General features: G+C 43.3%; 1 protein-coding gene across 1 annotated transcript in view; it reads left to right on the forward strand.

The window, feature by feature from the left end:
- The window catches only part of LOC140735221 (dynein axonemal assembly factor 8), a 159,635-nt gene that overhangs the window by 119,345 nt on the left and 27,315 nt on the right, over nucleotides 1–12,975 (forward strand). The window contains exons 24-27 of the mRNA XM_073060021.1: nucleotides 2,510–2,563; nucleotides 3,724–3,893; nucleotides 7,558–7,753; nucleotides 11,065–11,159. Coding sequence (XP_072916122.1) covers nucleotides 2,510–2,563; nucleotides 3,724–3,893; nucleotides 7,558–7,753; nucleotides 11,065–11,159 — 515 coding nt within the window. The remainder of the gene's footprint in view (nucleotides 1–2,509; nucleotides 2,564–3,723; nucleotides 3,894–7,557; nucleotides 7,754–11,064; nucleotides 11,160–12,975) is intronic.

The following is a 12,975-nucleotide window of genomic DNA, read 5'->3' on the forward strand; positions in this document are numbered from 1 at the left end:
ATGGAGGGTTATGGGGTAGTGTGGGTTTAGTACTTTTTTTTAGGGATTATGTGGGTCGGCACAACATGGAGGGCTGAAGGGCCTGTACTGTGCTGTAGTGTTCTGTGGTTCTATGAAAACAAGTTAGGACAGGTGATGGAAGTGTGTGTAAGGGAACACTTTGGTTCCAGTGATCATAACACCATTAGTTTCAACTTGATCATGGATAAAGATAGATCTGGTCCTTGGGTTGATGTTCTAAACTGGAAAAAAGCTGAATTTGAAGAAATGAGAAACGATCTAAAAGTGTGGATTGAGACAGGTTGTTCTCTGGCAAGGATGTGATTGGTAAGTGGGAGGCCTTCAAAGGAGAAATATTAAGAGTGCAGAGTTTGTATGTTCCTGTCAGGATTAAAGGCAAAGTGAATAAGGATAAGGGACCTTGGTTCTCTAGGGATATTGGAACTCTGATAAAGAAGAAGAGAGAGATGTATGACGTGTATAGGAAACAGGGAGAGGAGAATAAAAAGTGCAAAAAAATACTTAAGAAAGAAATCAGAAGGGCTAAACGAAGACATGAGGTTGCTTTGGCAGTCAAGGTGAAAGATAATCCAAAGAGCTTCTACAGGTATATTAAGAGCAAAAGGATAGTAAAGGATAAAATTGGTTCTCTTGAAAATCAGAGTGGTCGGCTATGCATGGAACCAAAAGAAATGGGGGAGATATTAAATGGTTTTTTTGTGTATGTATTTGCTAAGGAAACTGGCATGGAGTCAATGGAAATAATGCAAACCAGTAGTGAGGTCATGGAACCTATACAGATTGAAGAGGAGGAGGTGCCTGCTATCTTGTAGCAAATCAGAGTAGATAAATCCCCAGGACCTGACAATCCCTAGGACCTTGAAGGAGACTAGTGTTGAAATTGCAGGGGCCCTGGCAGATATACTTAAATTGTCGGTATCTACGGGTGAGGTGCCAGAGGATTGCTGGATAGCTCATGTTGTTCCATTGTTTAAAAAAGGCTCTAAAAGTAATCCGGGAAACTATAGGCCGGTAAGTTTGACATCGGTAATAGGTAAATTATTGGAAGGAGTACTAAGAGATAGGATCTACAAGTCTTTGGATAGACAGGGACTTATTAGGGAGAGTCAACATGGTTTTGTGCATGGTAACAAATGTTTAACAAATCTATTAGAGTTTTCTGAGGAGGTTACCAAGAAAGTAGATGAAGGGAAGGCAGTGGATGTTGTCTACATGGACTTCAGTAAGTGCTTTGACAAGGTCCCGCATGGGAGGTTAGTTAGGAAGATTCAGTTGCTAGGTATACATGGTGAGGTAGTAAATTGGATTAGACATTAGCTCAATGGGAGAAGTCAGCGTGTGATAGTGGAGGATTGCTTCTCTGAGTGGAGACCTGTGACTAGTGGTGTACCACAGGGATCAGTGCTGGGTCCATTGTTATTTGTCATCTATATCAATGATTTGGATGATAATGTGGTAAATTAGATCAGCAAGTTTGCTAATGATACAAAGACTGGAGGTGTAGTGGACAGTGAGGAAGGTTTGCAAAGCTTGCAGAGGGATTTGGACCAGCTGGAGAAATGGGCTGACAAATGGCAGATGGAGTTTAATACAGACAAGTGTGAGGTATTGCACTTTGGAAGGACAAAACAAGATAGAACGTACAAGGTAAATGAGAGGGCACTGAGGAGTGCAGTAGAACAGAGAGACCTGGGAATACAGATACATAATTCCCTAAAAGTGGCGTCACAGGTAGATAGGGTAGTAAAGAGAGCTTTTGGTACATTGGCCTTTATAAATCAAAGTATTGTGTATAAGAGTTGGAATGTTATGGTGAGGGTGTATAAGGCATTGGTGAGATCAAATTTGGAGTATTGTGTGCAGTTTTGGTCACCTAATTACAGGAAAGATATTAATAAGGTTGAAAGAGTGCAGAGAAGGTTTACAAGGATGTTGCCGGGACTTGAGAAACTGAGTTACAGAGAAAGGTTGAATAGGTTTATTCCCTGGAGCGTAGGAGAATGAGGGGTGATTTGATAGAGGTGTATAAAATTATGATGGGCATAGATAGAATGATGAAAAAAACCAGAGGACATGGGTTAAGGGTGAAGGGGGAAAAGTTTAAAGGGAACATTGGGGGGGGGCTTCTTCAAGCAGAGAGTGGTGGGAGTGTGGAATGAGCTGCCAGATGAAGTGGTAAATGCGGGCTCACTTTTAACATTTAAGAAATACTTGGACAGGTACATGGATGAGAGGTGTATGGAGGGATATGGTCCAGGTACAGGTCAGTGGGACAAGGCAGAAAAATGGTTCGGCACAGCCAAGAAGGGCCAAAAGGCCTGTTTCTGTGCTGTAATGTTCTATCGTTAGTTAGTCACACAGGTGTAATTGGGTGGCTTTCAGGCTTGTTGGGCCTGTTACTGTACTCTATCTCTAAATAAATAAGAGAGCAGTGTCTGCAGCCCCTGTGTGTCCAGCAGACCTATCACTGTCCTGCATTCTGTTTCAGGTACTGAAACACAAACTGACAACATGGAATCCATCTTCAGCTTCATGCTTCTTGGTAAGTGCCGAGTGTTTATATTTTTTGCTTTCATATTCGACACACCATTCAATTCACGTGCACAGATAAGAAATAGTAACAGTGGACCATATTGCTGTAAGGTCATAGTTGATCTGATCTTGACTCTACTTCCAGCTTCTGGCCTGTTCTCCATAACCCTTGCCCCTTACGGTCCACACATCTGGTTCTCATTCTGGGACTATTCACTGACACAGATTGCACAGCTTTCTAGAGTAAAGAACTACAATGGTTCACGATGATTCAAGAGAAATTCCTCCTTTACCCCATGAGGTGAAATGTCCTCTCCATCTTTACCCTGTCAGCTTCTTCAAAATAATAAATTAATACGATCACCTCTCATAGCATTATAGAGCACAGATACAGCCCTTCAGCCCAATCTTATTCTTCTAATAAATGTAGTGGGACAATGAGCTATCTATCCTGAGAATCAACCTGGTGAATCTTCTTTGGATTATATCTAGTGCAAGTAATTCCCTTCCTGAACAAATTTACCTATTCTATGAGCAATCTAATCCTTCCCTCCCACATGGTCCTCCATTTTTCTATCATCACAGTGCCTATCTAAGAGTTTCTTAAATGTTCCTAACATATCTGCCTCTACCACCATCCCCTGCAGGATATTCCATGCACCCACCACTCTGTATAAAATAAAAACTACCTTTGCCTTCCCCTTTATGTTTTTTCCAATTACCTTAAAGCTATGCCCCCTATTCTACACTATCTCTACCTCTCACAATTGTATAGACTTCCATCAGGTCTCCCCCTCAGCTTCCAATGTTCCAGAGAAAACAACCCAAATTTTTCCAATCTCTCCTTATAGCTAAAATTCTCCAGTCATCCTGATCAATATCTTCTGCACCCTGTCCACAGTCTTCACATCCTTCCTGTACTTGGTGACTCGAATTGCACACAACACTCCATGCATGAGTCAAACTTTTATACAGATGCAACATGACCTCCTGACTTTTGTACACAATGCAGTGCACAGACTTTAACACTATCTCTACTTGAGTTACCAACTTCAGGGAACTTGTGTACCAAACTCTTGTCTATCCAAGACCAACTTCAACTTCTCAGCTCATGAGGTGCCACAACTGTATTTGGTTACATGTCCATGATTGTGTTCCATTTTGGTGCAGGACCCCAGCCTCTGTTAACGTTGCTGGTTATCAAACCCTCCACGTGGCAAAGTCATCTCCCCAAGATACTCCGTAGACTTGATCTAGAGCACTTCTGTGTTGTTGGTTTGAAACTTGTCACCTTGGATGTGGAAAAAGCTTCACTCCTCACTCCGTGTAGTGTTCAGCAGGTACATTTAGCTGAGAGAAATTACTTTTGTGATGGCCTGATTGATAGAAACCTCTGGAGCTTCCCAATGGAATTGCTCCATTTGACCCAACGATGTGGTACAGACTCCTGAAACCATCAGCCAATGCAGCAGAGCAACAAGCATTCTGCTGGAAGATTAGCTCAAGCAGCATTTGTGGGGGAATGGAATGGTTGATGGATTGAAACCTCGCATCGCTCCAGATTCTAGTATCTGCAGCCTTTGTGTCTCCACCCGTAAAGGAATGGATCCAGTACATTCAGCCCTCAGTTGTTCCCTTGAATGTATTTTTTGAGATACAGCACAGAATAGGCCCTTCTGGCCCTATGTTCAATCTTGGTTGTGATGTCTGTCAGTCAACTTACCAATGATGAGGTAATGATGGGGTGTCATGTCGCCTAATGTGGGGGAGATTCTCAAAACTGTGATTTGTAAAGCCACAACCACTGTTCTATTCTCTGTGTCTTTGCATTTTTGTATGTCTGTATCAGCAAACCCAGATTTATATATTTAGTTATTTAGAGACACAGCATGGAATAGGCACTAATGGCCCAATGAGCCGCACCAACCAAAAACCCCTGACCATCTCAAGCTCCTACCCCTCAAGCTGCAATAGTATCGCGCTAACTACTACGCTGCCATAATGCCCTTTGAAGAGATGTTGGGAGATTCTGCTGCCCATCTCCACTCATCAGAACATGCTGCCTTCCCAGAGTCTTCCCCAGGCTTTTGGCATTTTGTGGTTCTTCTTGATGCCTCAGATCCTCTCGCTGACCTTCCACACTTCATTCCTGCTCCTATTTTCTGACAGGTGTGTCGGGTGAGTGATGGTAGTTTGGGGTTGGGGGTGGCTCTCGGGTGAACTGTGCTCAACAGTTGCTGGTACTTATTTATCACAGGCAGTAAAATGGTTCCTCCAACCCTTCCTGTTTTCTGCCGATGAGGTGTGAGTACTGGGCAAGTCAATGATTTCCTATTATTGGATGGGATCTTCCATGTCCTTTGGACTGAAGAGCTGTAGACCAGTCTTGATGAAGGGTCTCAGCCTGAAACATGGACTGTTTACTCTTTTCCATAGATGCTGCCTGGCCTGCTGAGTTCCTCCAACATTTTGAGTTTGTTGCTTGGATTTCAGCATCTGCAGATCTGCCCTTGTTTGTGATCAGAATCAAGTTTAATATTACTGGCATATGTAGTGAAATTTGTTTTGCGGCAGCAGTACATTACAAAATGTAATAATAAAACTATAAATTACAGTAAGAAATATGTATATACATTACTTATTTAACATATATATAAATTAAATAAGTAATGCAAAAAATAGTGAGGTAGTGTTCATGGGTTCATTGTATGGGTTGGTAGGTTAGTTGATCTCATGGGTGTAATTGGGTTGTGTGGGCTTATTATACACTAACAGATAATTAGTATATAATACCTGTCGGTTGGTTGGAATTTCAAGCCTGTAAACTGATCATGCAGAATATTATGATGACTGCTCCATGGCTCAATAATATCACCTGCTGGCTGCTGTTTCAGAATCAGAATCCATTAAGATATAGGAGCAGAATTAGACCATTTCATCGTGGCTGATCTAATTTTACTCCTGCCTTCCCCTGTATATCCCTTCATACCCTGACCAATCAAGAATCTATCAACCTCTGCCTTAAATATACATAAAAACTTGGCCTCCACAGCTGTATGTGGCAATGAATTCCACAGATTCAACATTCTCTGGCTAAAGAAATTCCTCCTCAGCTGCATTCTAAAAGTGCCCCTCTAATCTGAGCCTGTGTCAGATAAGGGACCCAAACCTGCTCACAGTACTCCAAGTGAGGCCTCACCATTACAGCCTTACTTTTATATTCGAGTCCTCTTCAAATAAATGCTAACATTGTATTTGCATTCCTCACCACAGACTCAACCTGCAAATTAACTTTTAGGAAATCCTGCACAAGGACTCCCAAGTCCCTTTGTACTTCAGTTTTTTGTATTTTCTCTCTATTTAGAAAGCAGTCATCCTTTTAATTTCTTCCACCAAAGTGCATGACCATACACTTCCCAACACTGTATTCCATCTGCCATTTCTTTGCCTATTCTTCTAATCTAAGTCCTTCTGTAGCCTCTCCACTTCCTCAAAACTACCTGGCCCTCCACCTATCTTCATATCGTCTGCAAACTTTTCGACAAAGGCATCAATTCCATCATCCAAATCATTGGTATGTAACGCACAAAGAATTTGTCCCAACACACACCCCTGTGGAAAACACCACTAGTTACCGGCAGCCAGTCAGAAAAGTCTCCCTTTATTTCCACTATTTGCTTCCTGCCAATCAGCCACAACTTTGTCTATGCTAAAATCTTCCTTGTAATATCATTAGCTTGTAGCTTATTAAGCAGCCTCATCAACCGATTCTCTTTTGTCTATCCTGCTTGTTATTTCTTCAAAGAATTCCAACAGATCTGTCATGCAAGAATTTCCCTTGAGGAAACCATGCTGACTAAGGCCTATTTTATCATGTGCCTCCAAGTACCCTGACACCTCATCCTTAATAATTGACTCCAACATCTTCCCAACCACTGAGATCAGAATAACCCACCTATACTGTAGTTTCTTCTGCCTCTCTCTCTACTCAAAGTCTTTTCCTTCTGCTAACCTGCAGGTCACCCTTGGGCATGGTGTAGCACCTGCTTAGCAACCCGATCAGAGTCATGTGAAGCCAAGTTAGCAGGTGAAGGATGGTTATATGAGCAGCTAGTGTACATCAGAAGTCCTGGTTATGCGACCACTGATGCCAGGCAGTCAATCTCTGAAGGGTATTGATAATGGCAGGGGTCGCCCATCTTGTAAAAACATTGCCCAGAAGAAGGCAATGGCAACCCACTTAAGTAGAAAAAAACAATGTAAGTTCCAATTAGAAATATAATAGCACAAAAAGAGTAACAAAATATTGAGGTAATGTTCATGGACCATTCAGAAATCTGATTTTGGAAGTGAAGTAGCTGTTCTTAAAATGTTGAGTGTGTGTCTTCAGGCTCCTGTACCTCCTCCGTGATGGTAGTAATGAGAAGAGGGCACGTCCAAGATTGTGAGGGTCCATAATGATGAATGCCACGTTCTTGAGGCATTTCCTTTTGAAGGTGTCCTTGAAGGTGGGGAGGCTAGTGCTCATGATGGAGGTAGCAGAGATAACACCCCTCTGCATGTTTTTCCAATCCTGTACGTTGAAGCCTCCATATCAGGCAGTGATGCAACAGTCAGAATGCTCTGCACAGTACATCTGTGTATATTTGCTTCACAAAAGTGGAGGATGATATGGGAGGGATGGGGTAGGTTGAAAGGTTGGCACAACATTGTAAACCAAAGAGTCTGTACCCTGCTGTGCTGTTCTATATTCTTTGGTGATATACCAAATCTCTTCAAATTCCTGATGAAATATAGGCACTATCCATTGTTCAATACAAGGTTAATGATCAGCTATAAAAGGCAATTGGACAAGTACATGGATAGCAATGGTTGAGAGGAATATTGGCCAAAAGTCCGCAGGTGGGACTGGATCAGATGGGGATCTTGGTTGGCATGGACCAGTTAGGCTGAAGGGTCTGTTTCTACAACTCTACAACTCTAACTGAACTGTGTTTCCTTCAGGACCCAGTCCTGGTGAAGTCCAGCATTGACTCCCTCATCTCTGGTCCTTTGGTCATTCTGTGTCTCCAGCGAGATAATGCAGTGAAAAAACTGCTCGACTTGCTCGGCCCTGAAGATCCTCAAGAGGCCAGGAGCCTGGACCAGTTCCTTTGGCGAGGTCACTGGGGTACAGATTTGCTCCACAATGGTTTCTATGGTAAGTCACTGGTTTACCATGAACATGTGAGGTGAGAGTTGGCTAAGATGAATTGGATAACATGACATCAGCAGTGAATTTGAAAGTGCGTCAGCAGTGATAATATTTAAGGAGTACAGGGGTGAACGATAAAAAAAATTAAATCCCATCTACCACAGACATAGCAGGGGTGACTCTACTGTGGCCAATACAGATACCATTAGATCAGAGGTTTGCAACTTGGGGTCCATGGACGCTTTGGATAATGGTGGGGTGCATGGCATTAAAAAGGTTGGGAACACCTGCACTACTTCTATATGACCGTAAGAGCAGAATTAGGCCATCTGGCCCATCGAGTCTGCTCCACCGTTCAATCATGGCTGATCCTTCTTTCTTTAATCTCCTCCTCAACTCCAGTTCCCGGCCTTCTCTCCATAACCTTTGATGCCATGTCCAATCAAGAACCTATCAATCTCTGCCTTAAGTACACCTAACAATCTGGCCTCCACAGCTGCATGTGGCAACAAATTCCACAAGTACACCACTCTTTGGTTAAAGAAATTTCTCCACATCTCTGGTTTGAAAGGGTGCCCCTCTATCCTGAAGCTGTGCACTCTTGTCCTAGACTCTCCCACCATTGGAAACATCCTTTCCACATCTATCTAGGCCTTTCAACATTCAAAAGGTTTCAATGAGATCCCCCCCCCCCCACCTCATCCTGAACTCCAGCGAGTACAGACCCAGAGCTGTTAAATTTCCTCGTATAACCCTTTCATTCCTGAAGTAATCCATGTGTACCTCCTCTGGACCCTCTCCAATGCCAGCACATTTTTTCTAAGATGAAGGGCCCAAAACTGTTGACAAATACTCAAGGTAAGGCCTCACCAGTGCCTTGTAAAGCCTCAGCATTACATCCTTGCTCTTATATTCTAAAACTCTTGAAATGAATGCTAACATTGCATTTGCCTTCCTCACCACCAACACAACCTGCAAGTTAACTTTCAGGGTGTTCTGCACAAGGACTCCCAAGTCCCTCTGCAACTCAGATTTTCTCCCTGTTTAGAAAACAGTCCACATATTTATTTCGACTTCCAAAGTGCATGAACATGCATTTTCCAACATTGTATTTCATTTCCCACACTGGCTGGTGGTGCAGTGACATCAGGTCCAGACTCCGGAGCGAAGGTTCCCGAGTTCAAATCCAGTCGGGCCACTCCCGGACATGCTTTCTATCCCTGCCGGGTTGAGTGTTGAACTCGCAACTCGGCCTCGTAAAAAAAGCCTGCACTGTAAGAAGGACGTGGGAGACCACTCACAGAATCTTTCTTCCAAGACAACCACTTGAAAAAAAAGTGGTTGCAGAGGCTCTGGCAGAGTATGGCACCCAAAAAAAATTCATTTCCCACTTTCTTGCCCATTCTCCTAATCTGTCCAAGTCCTTCTACATCCTGTTTCCTCATCACTACCTGCCCCTCCACCTATCTTCCTATCATCTGCAAACTTGGTAACAAAGCCATCTATTTCATCATCTAAATCATTTATATACAGCACAAAAAGAAGTGATCTCAACACCGACCCCTGCGGAACATCACTAGTCACTGGCAGCCAATCAGAAAAGGATCCTCACTGTGTCCCACCAATCAACCAATGTTCTAACCGTGCCGGTAACTTTCCTGTAATACCATGGGCTCTTAACTTGGTAATCAGCCTCATGTGTGGCACCTTGTAAAAAGCCTTCTGAAAGTCCAAATATACAATATCCACTGCATCCCCTTTGTCTATCCTTATAATCTCCTCAAAGAATTCCAACAGGTTTGTCAGGCAAGATTTTCCCTGAAGGAAACCATGCTCCTAGTTCCAAGGAGGAAACACATTAAAGAAGTAGCCTTTTCTCACATGGTCCACTCTCCTCTCCTATCAGATTCCATCTTCTTCAGTCCTTCACCTTTTCCACCTATCACGTTCCAGCTTCTTAAAGGGCGAACCAGCATCAATGGGGGGAGGTGGCTGAAAGAACGGATGATGTGACAGGGCTCTCTTGCAGAGTCTCAACATTCCTTTCTCCCACAGATGCTACTTGAACCACCAAGTTCCTCAAATAGATTATTTTTGTTGCAGATTCCATATCTGCAGTCTCTTTTGTCTCCATGTTGTAATGCAGCCATTTTGTGCAGTTTAATTTCCTTTTCCAAAGAAAGGATTTTGTTGCAATTGAGGGAGTGCAGCAGAGGGTCACAGATTGGTCCAGACCGGACCCTTAGGTGATAAGACAGACCTGTGAGGGACTCCAGAAGGACAAAGCTCATCTTCACTGGAGTTCTGAATAGTGAGAGACTATGTTTAAAACCATAAGCCCTCGTGGTATTGGACAGATTGGATGCAGGATAGATGTTCCAGTGACTGCTAGTCCAGAAACAGGAATCGTGGCCGAAGCATATGACTAGGCTATTTAGCAATGAGTTTAAGAGTGGAATTCTCTACCACAGAAGACAGCTGAGGTTGAATCATTAAATAATAATTCAAGAAGCATTTAGATCTTGCCGAAACAACTATAGAGGTGAAGGGAGATGGGGAGAAAGCAAGACTGGGAAATAAATTTGGATCATCATTAAAATTGATCAAAGGGCTTTCTCCAATTCCTGTCTCCTGGAAAACCTGGAATAGCAGGTTGTCTTGTGAAGGGACGTTGCACAGTTGGGCAGTTTATGGGACCTTGAGGGGTCTGGACCAACGGATGTGTAGAGGATATTTCTTGTCAGAGAATTCAGAACTAAAATAATGGGTTGTCCATTTAACACTGAGATGAGGTGAAATTGTTATTTTTATTTATTTAGTGAAACTGCAGAAGAGAGCCCTCTGGCCCAATGAGCCACACTGTCTGGGAAGCCATCTATTTCACCCTAGCCTAATCACAAGACAAATTACAATGACCAATTAACCAACTAACTGGTATGTCTTTGGACTGTGGGAGGAAACTGGAGCACCCAGAGGAAACCCATGCATTCACAAGGAAGAACATACGAACTCCTTACAGACAGCATCGCAATTGAACTCTGAACGCCAATGTCCTGAGCAGCAATAGTGTCGCACTAACTACTAAGCTATCATGCCACCCTAAATTATTTTTCTCTTAGATGGTTGTGAGCCTTTGGGTGTCTCTTGCTCCGAGGGCAATGGAAGGAGGGTTGTTGAATATTCTGAAGGATCTGTTAGCTACTTGCTAAACCAAAATGTGAAAAATGCGGCTGTGAAGTTACAGAGGAATTAGCCAAGGTTTTGTTGAACACACCCTACTCCTACTCCTAACACACACCTGCCTCTCTGTTCTACAGCTTCCTCATCCTTTGGAAATGCAGTCCGCGATGTGAAGGCATTTTTCCCTGAAGGACTTTGTTGTGAGGAATCAGAACTGATGAAAGCTGAGAAGGTAAATGCAGACATTTCTCTACACAAGTCCATTGTGTAACATTAGACCCCTGTACTGTGCTGCCTGTAACTCCATACTGTCACTGATGGAACTGATCTGTGTACATTGTTCTAAGCTTGTAAGGTGGATCGGAAATATTTATGTTCACATTCCCATGTTCTGGCTGCTGTGTAGCATCCTATCACTTTGGCGGAGGAGCATTTGATCTGAATGATGCTTGTGTGAGTGTGCCATGCCCTCACCCACATCTGCACCATTCAGTGGTTGTAGTAAATACAGCCCCCCCACCCCTGCACCTGGCAGGGCAGAAACATGAGGAAGCTAGCTGAAACCATTTATGGGCATAGTCCTCACACCATCAAGGACAAATTCAAAAGGCAGTGCCTCAAGAAAATGACATCCATCATTAAGGATCCTCACTATCTGGAACATGCCCTCTTCTCATTACTACTATCAGGGAAGAGGTTAAGGAACCTGAAGTCACACACTCAAGGATTCAGGAACAGCTTCTTCCCCTCTGCCATCAGATTTCTGAATGAACAATGAACCCATGAAAAATAACTCATTATTCCTGTTTTGCAATATTTATTACTGCAACATAGCTTTTCTCATGTCTTTGCACTTTACTGCTGCCACAAAACAACAAATTTCACAACACATGTCAGTGATATTAAACCTGATTCTGATCCCAATTGAGATGCAGATTCAGATACATTTATTTGTCTTATATGCATCAAAGAACACAGTGAAATCTCGTTCTCTGTTCTTATTTGTTCATTCCTCATCTGCTAGGGTATAATAGTTCAGTGAGAGTGTTTTGTACTGTGTGTGGGATGTGGAAAGTCTGGGAGACCTCTAGTCTCCCAGATAAACACATCTGCACCAGGTTCACTGAGCTGCAGCTCCTGAGAGAACATATTAAGGAACTGGAGCTGCAGCTAGATGACATTCTACTCATACGGGAGAATGAGGAAGTGATAGACAGGGGCTACAGGGAGGTAGTCACCCCTAGATTGCAGGAGACAGGTAACTGGGTGACTGTCAGGAGAAGGAAGGGAAATGCACAGCTTGTGGGGAGTACACTAGTAGCTGTTCCCCTCAATAATAAATATACAACTTTAGATACTATTGAGGGGGGACAATCTACCAGGGGGAACCACAGTGACTGAGACTCTGGCACCGAGTCTGGTGCTGTGGCTCAGAAGAGCAGAGAGGTGAAGAGGACTGCAATGATGATAGGAGGTTCCATAGTCAGACGACAGAGGTGAGGTTCTGTGGTCATGATAGAGACACCCGAATAGTATGTTGCCTCTCTAGTGCCAGGATTAGGGATGTCTCTGATCCGGTTCATGGCATCCTCAAGGGCAAGAGTGAGCAGTCTGAAGTCTTGGTACATATTGGCATCAATGACATAAGTAGACAAGGTGAGGAAGTCCTGAAGAGAGATTTTAGGGAGCTAAGTAGAAAGTTGAGAAACAGGACCTCCAGGGTAGTAATTACTGAATTGTTGTCTGTGCCATGTACTAGTGAGGGTAAGAATAGGATGGTTTGGCAGGTGAATATGTGGCTAAGGAACTGGTGCAGGGGGCAGGGATCTCTTTTAGAGAAAGTACAACTTGTACAAAAGGGATGGGTTACACTTGAAGCCAAGGGTCCAACATTTTTGTGGGCAGGTTAGCTAGCGTTCTTTGGGTAGGTTTCAACTGATTTGGCAGGGGGATGGGAACTGGAGTGATAGTGCAGAAGATGAAATAGTTTACAACCAGAGGCAATGTGTAGTGAGACTCCTCGCAAGGAGAGGCTGATGATAGGGCTG

Source organism: Hemitrygon akajei, chromosome 11 (genome assembly GCF_048418815.1).
Source record: "Hemitrygon akajei chromosome 11, sHemAka1.3, whole genome shotgun sequence".
Lineage (NCBI taxonomy): Eukaryota > Metazoa > Chordata > Chondrichthyes > Myliobatiformes > Dasyatidae > Hemitrygon > Hemitrygon akajei.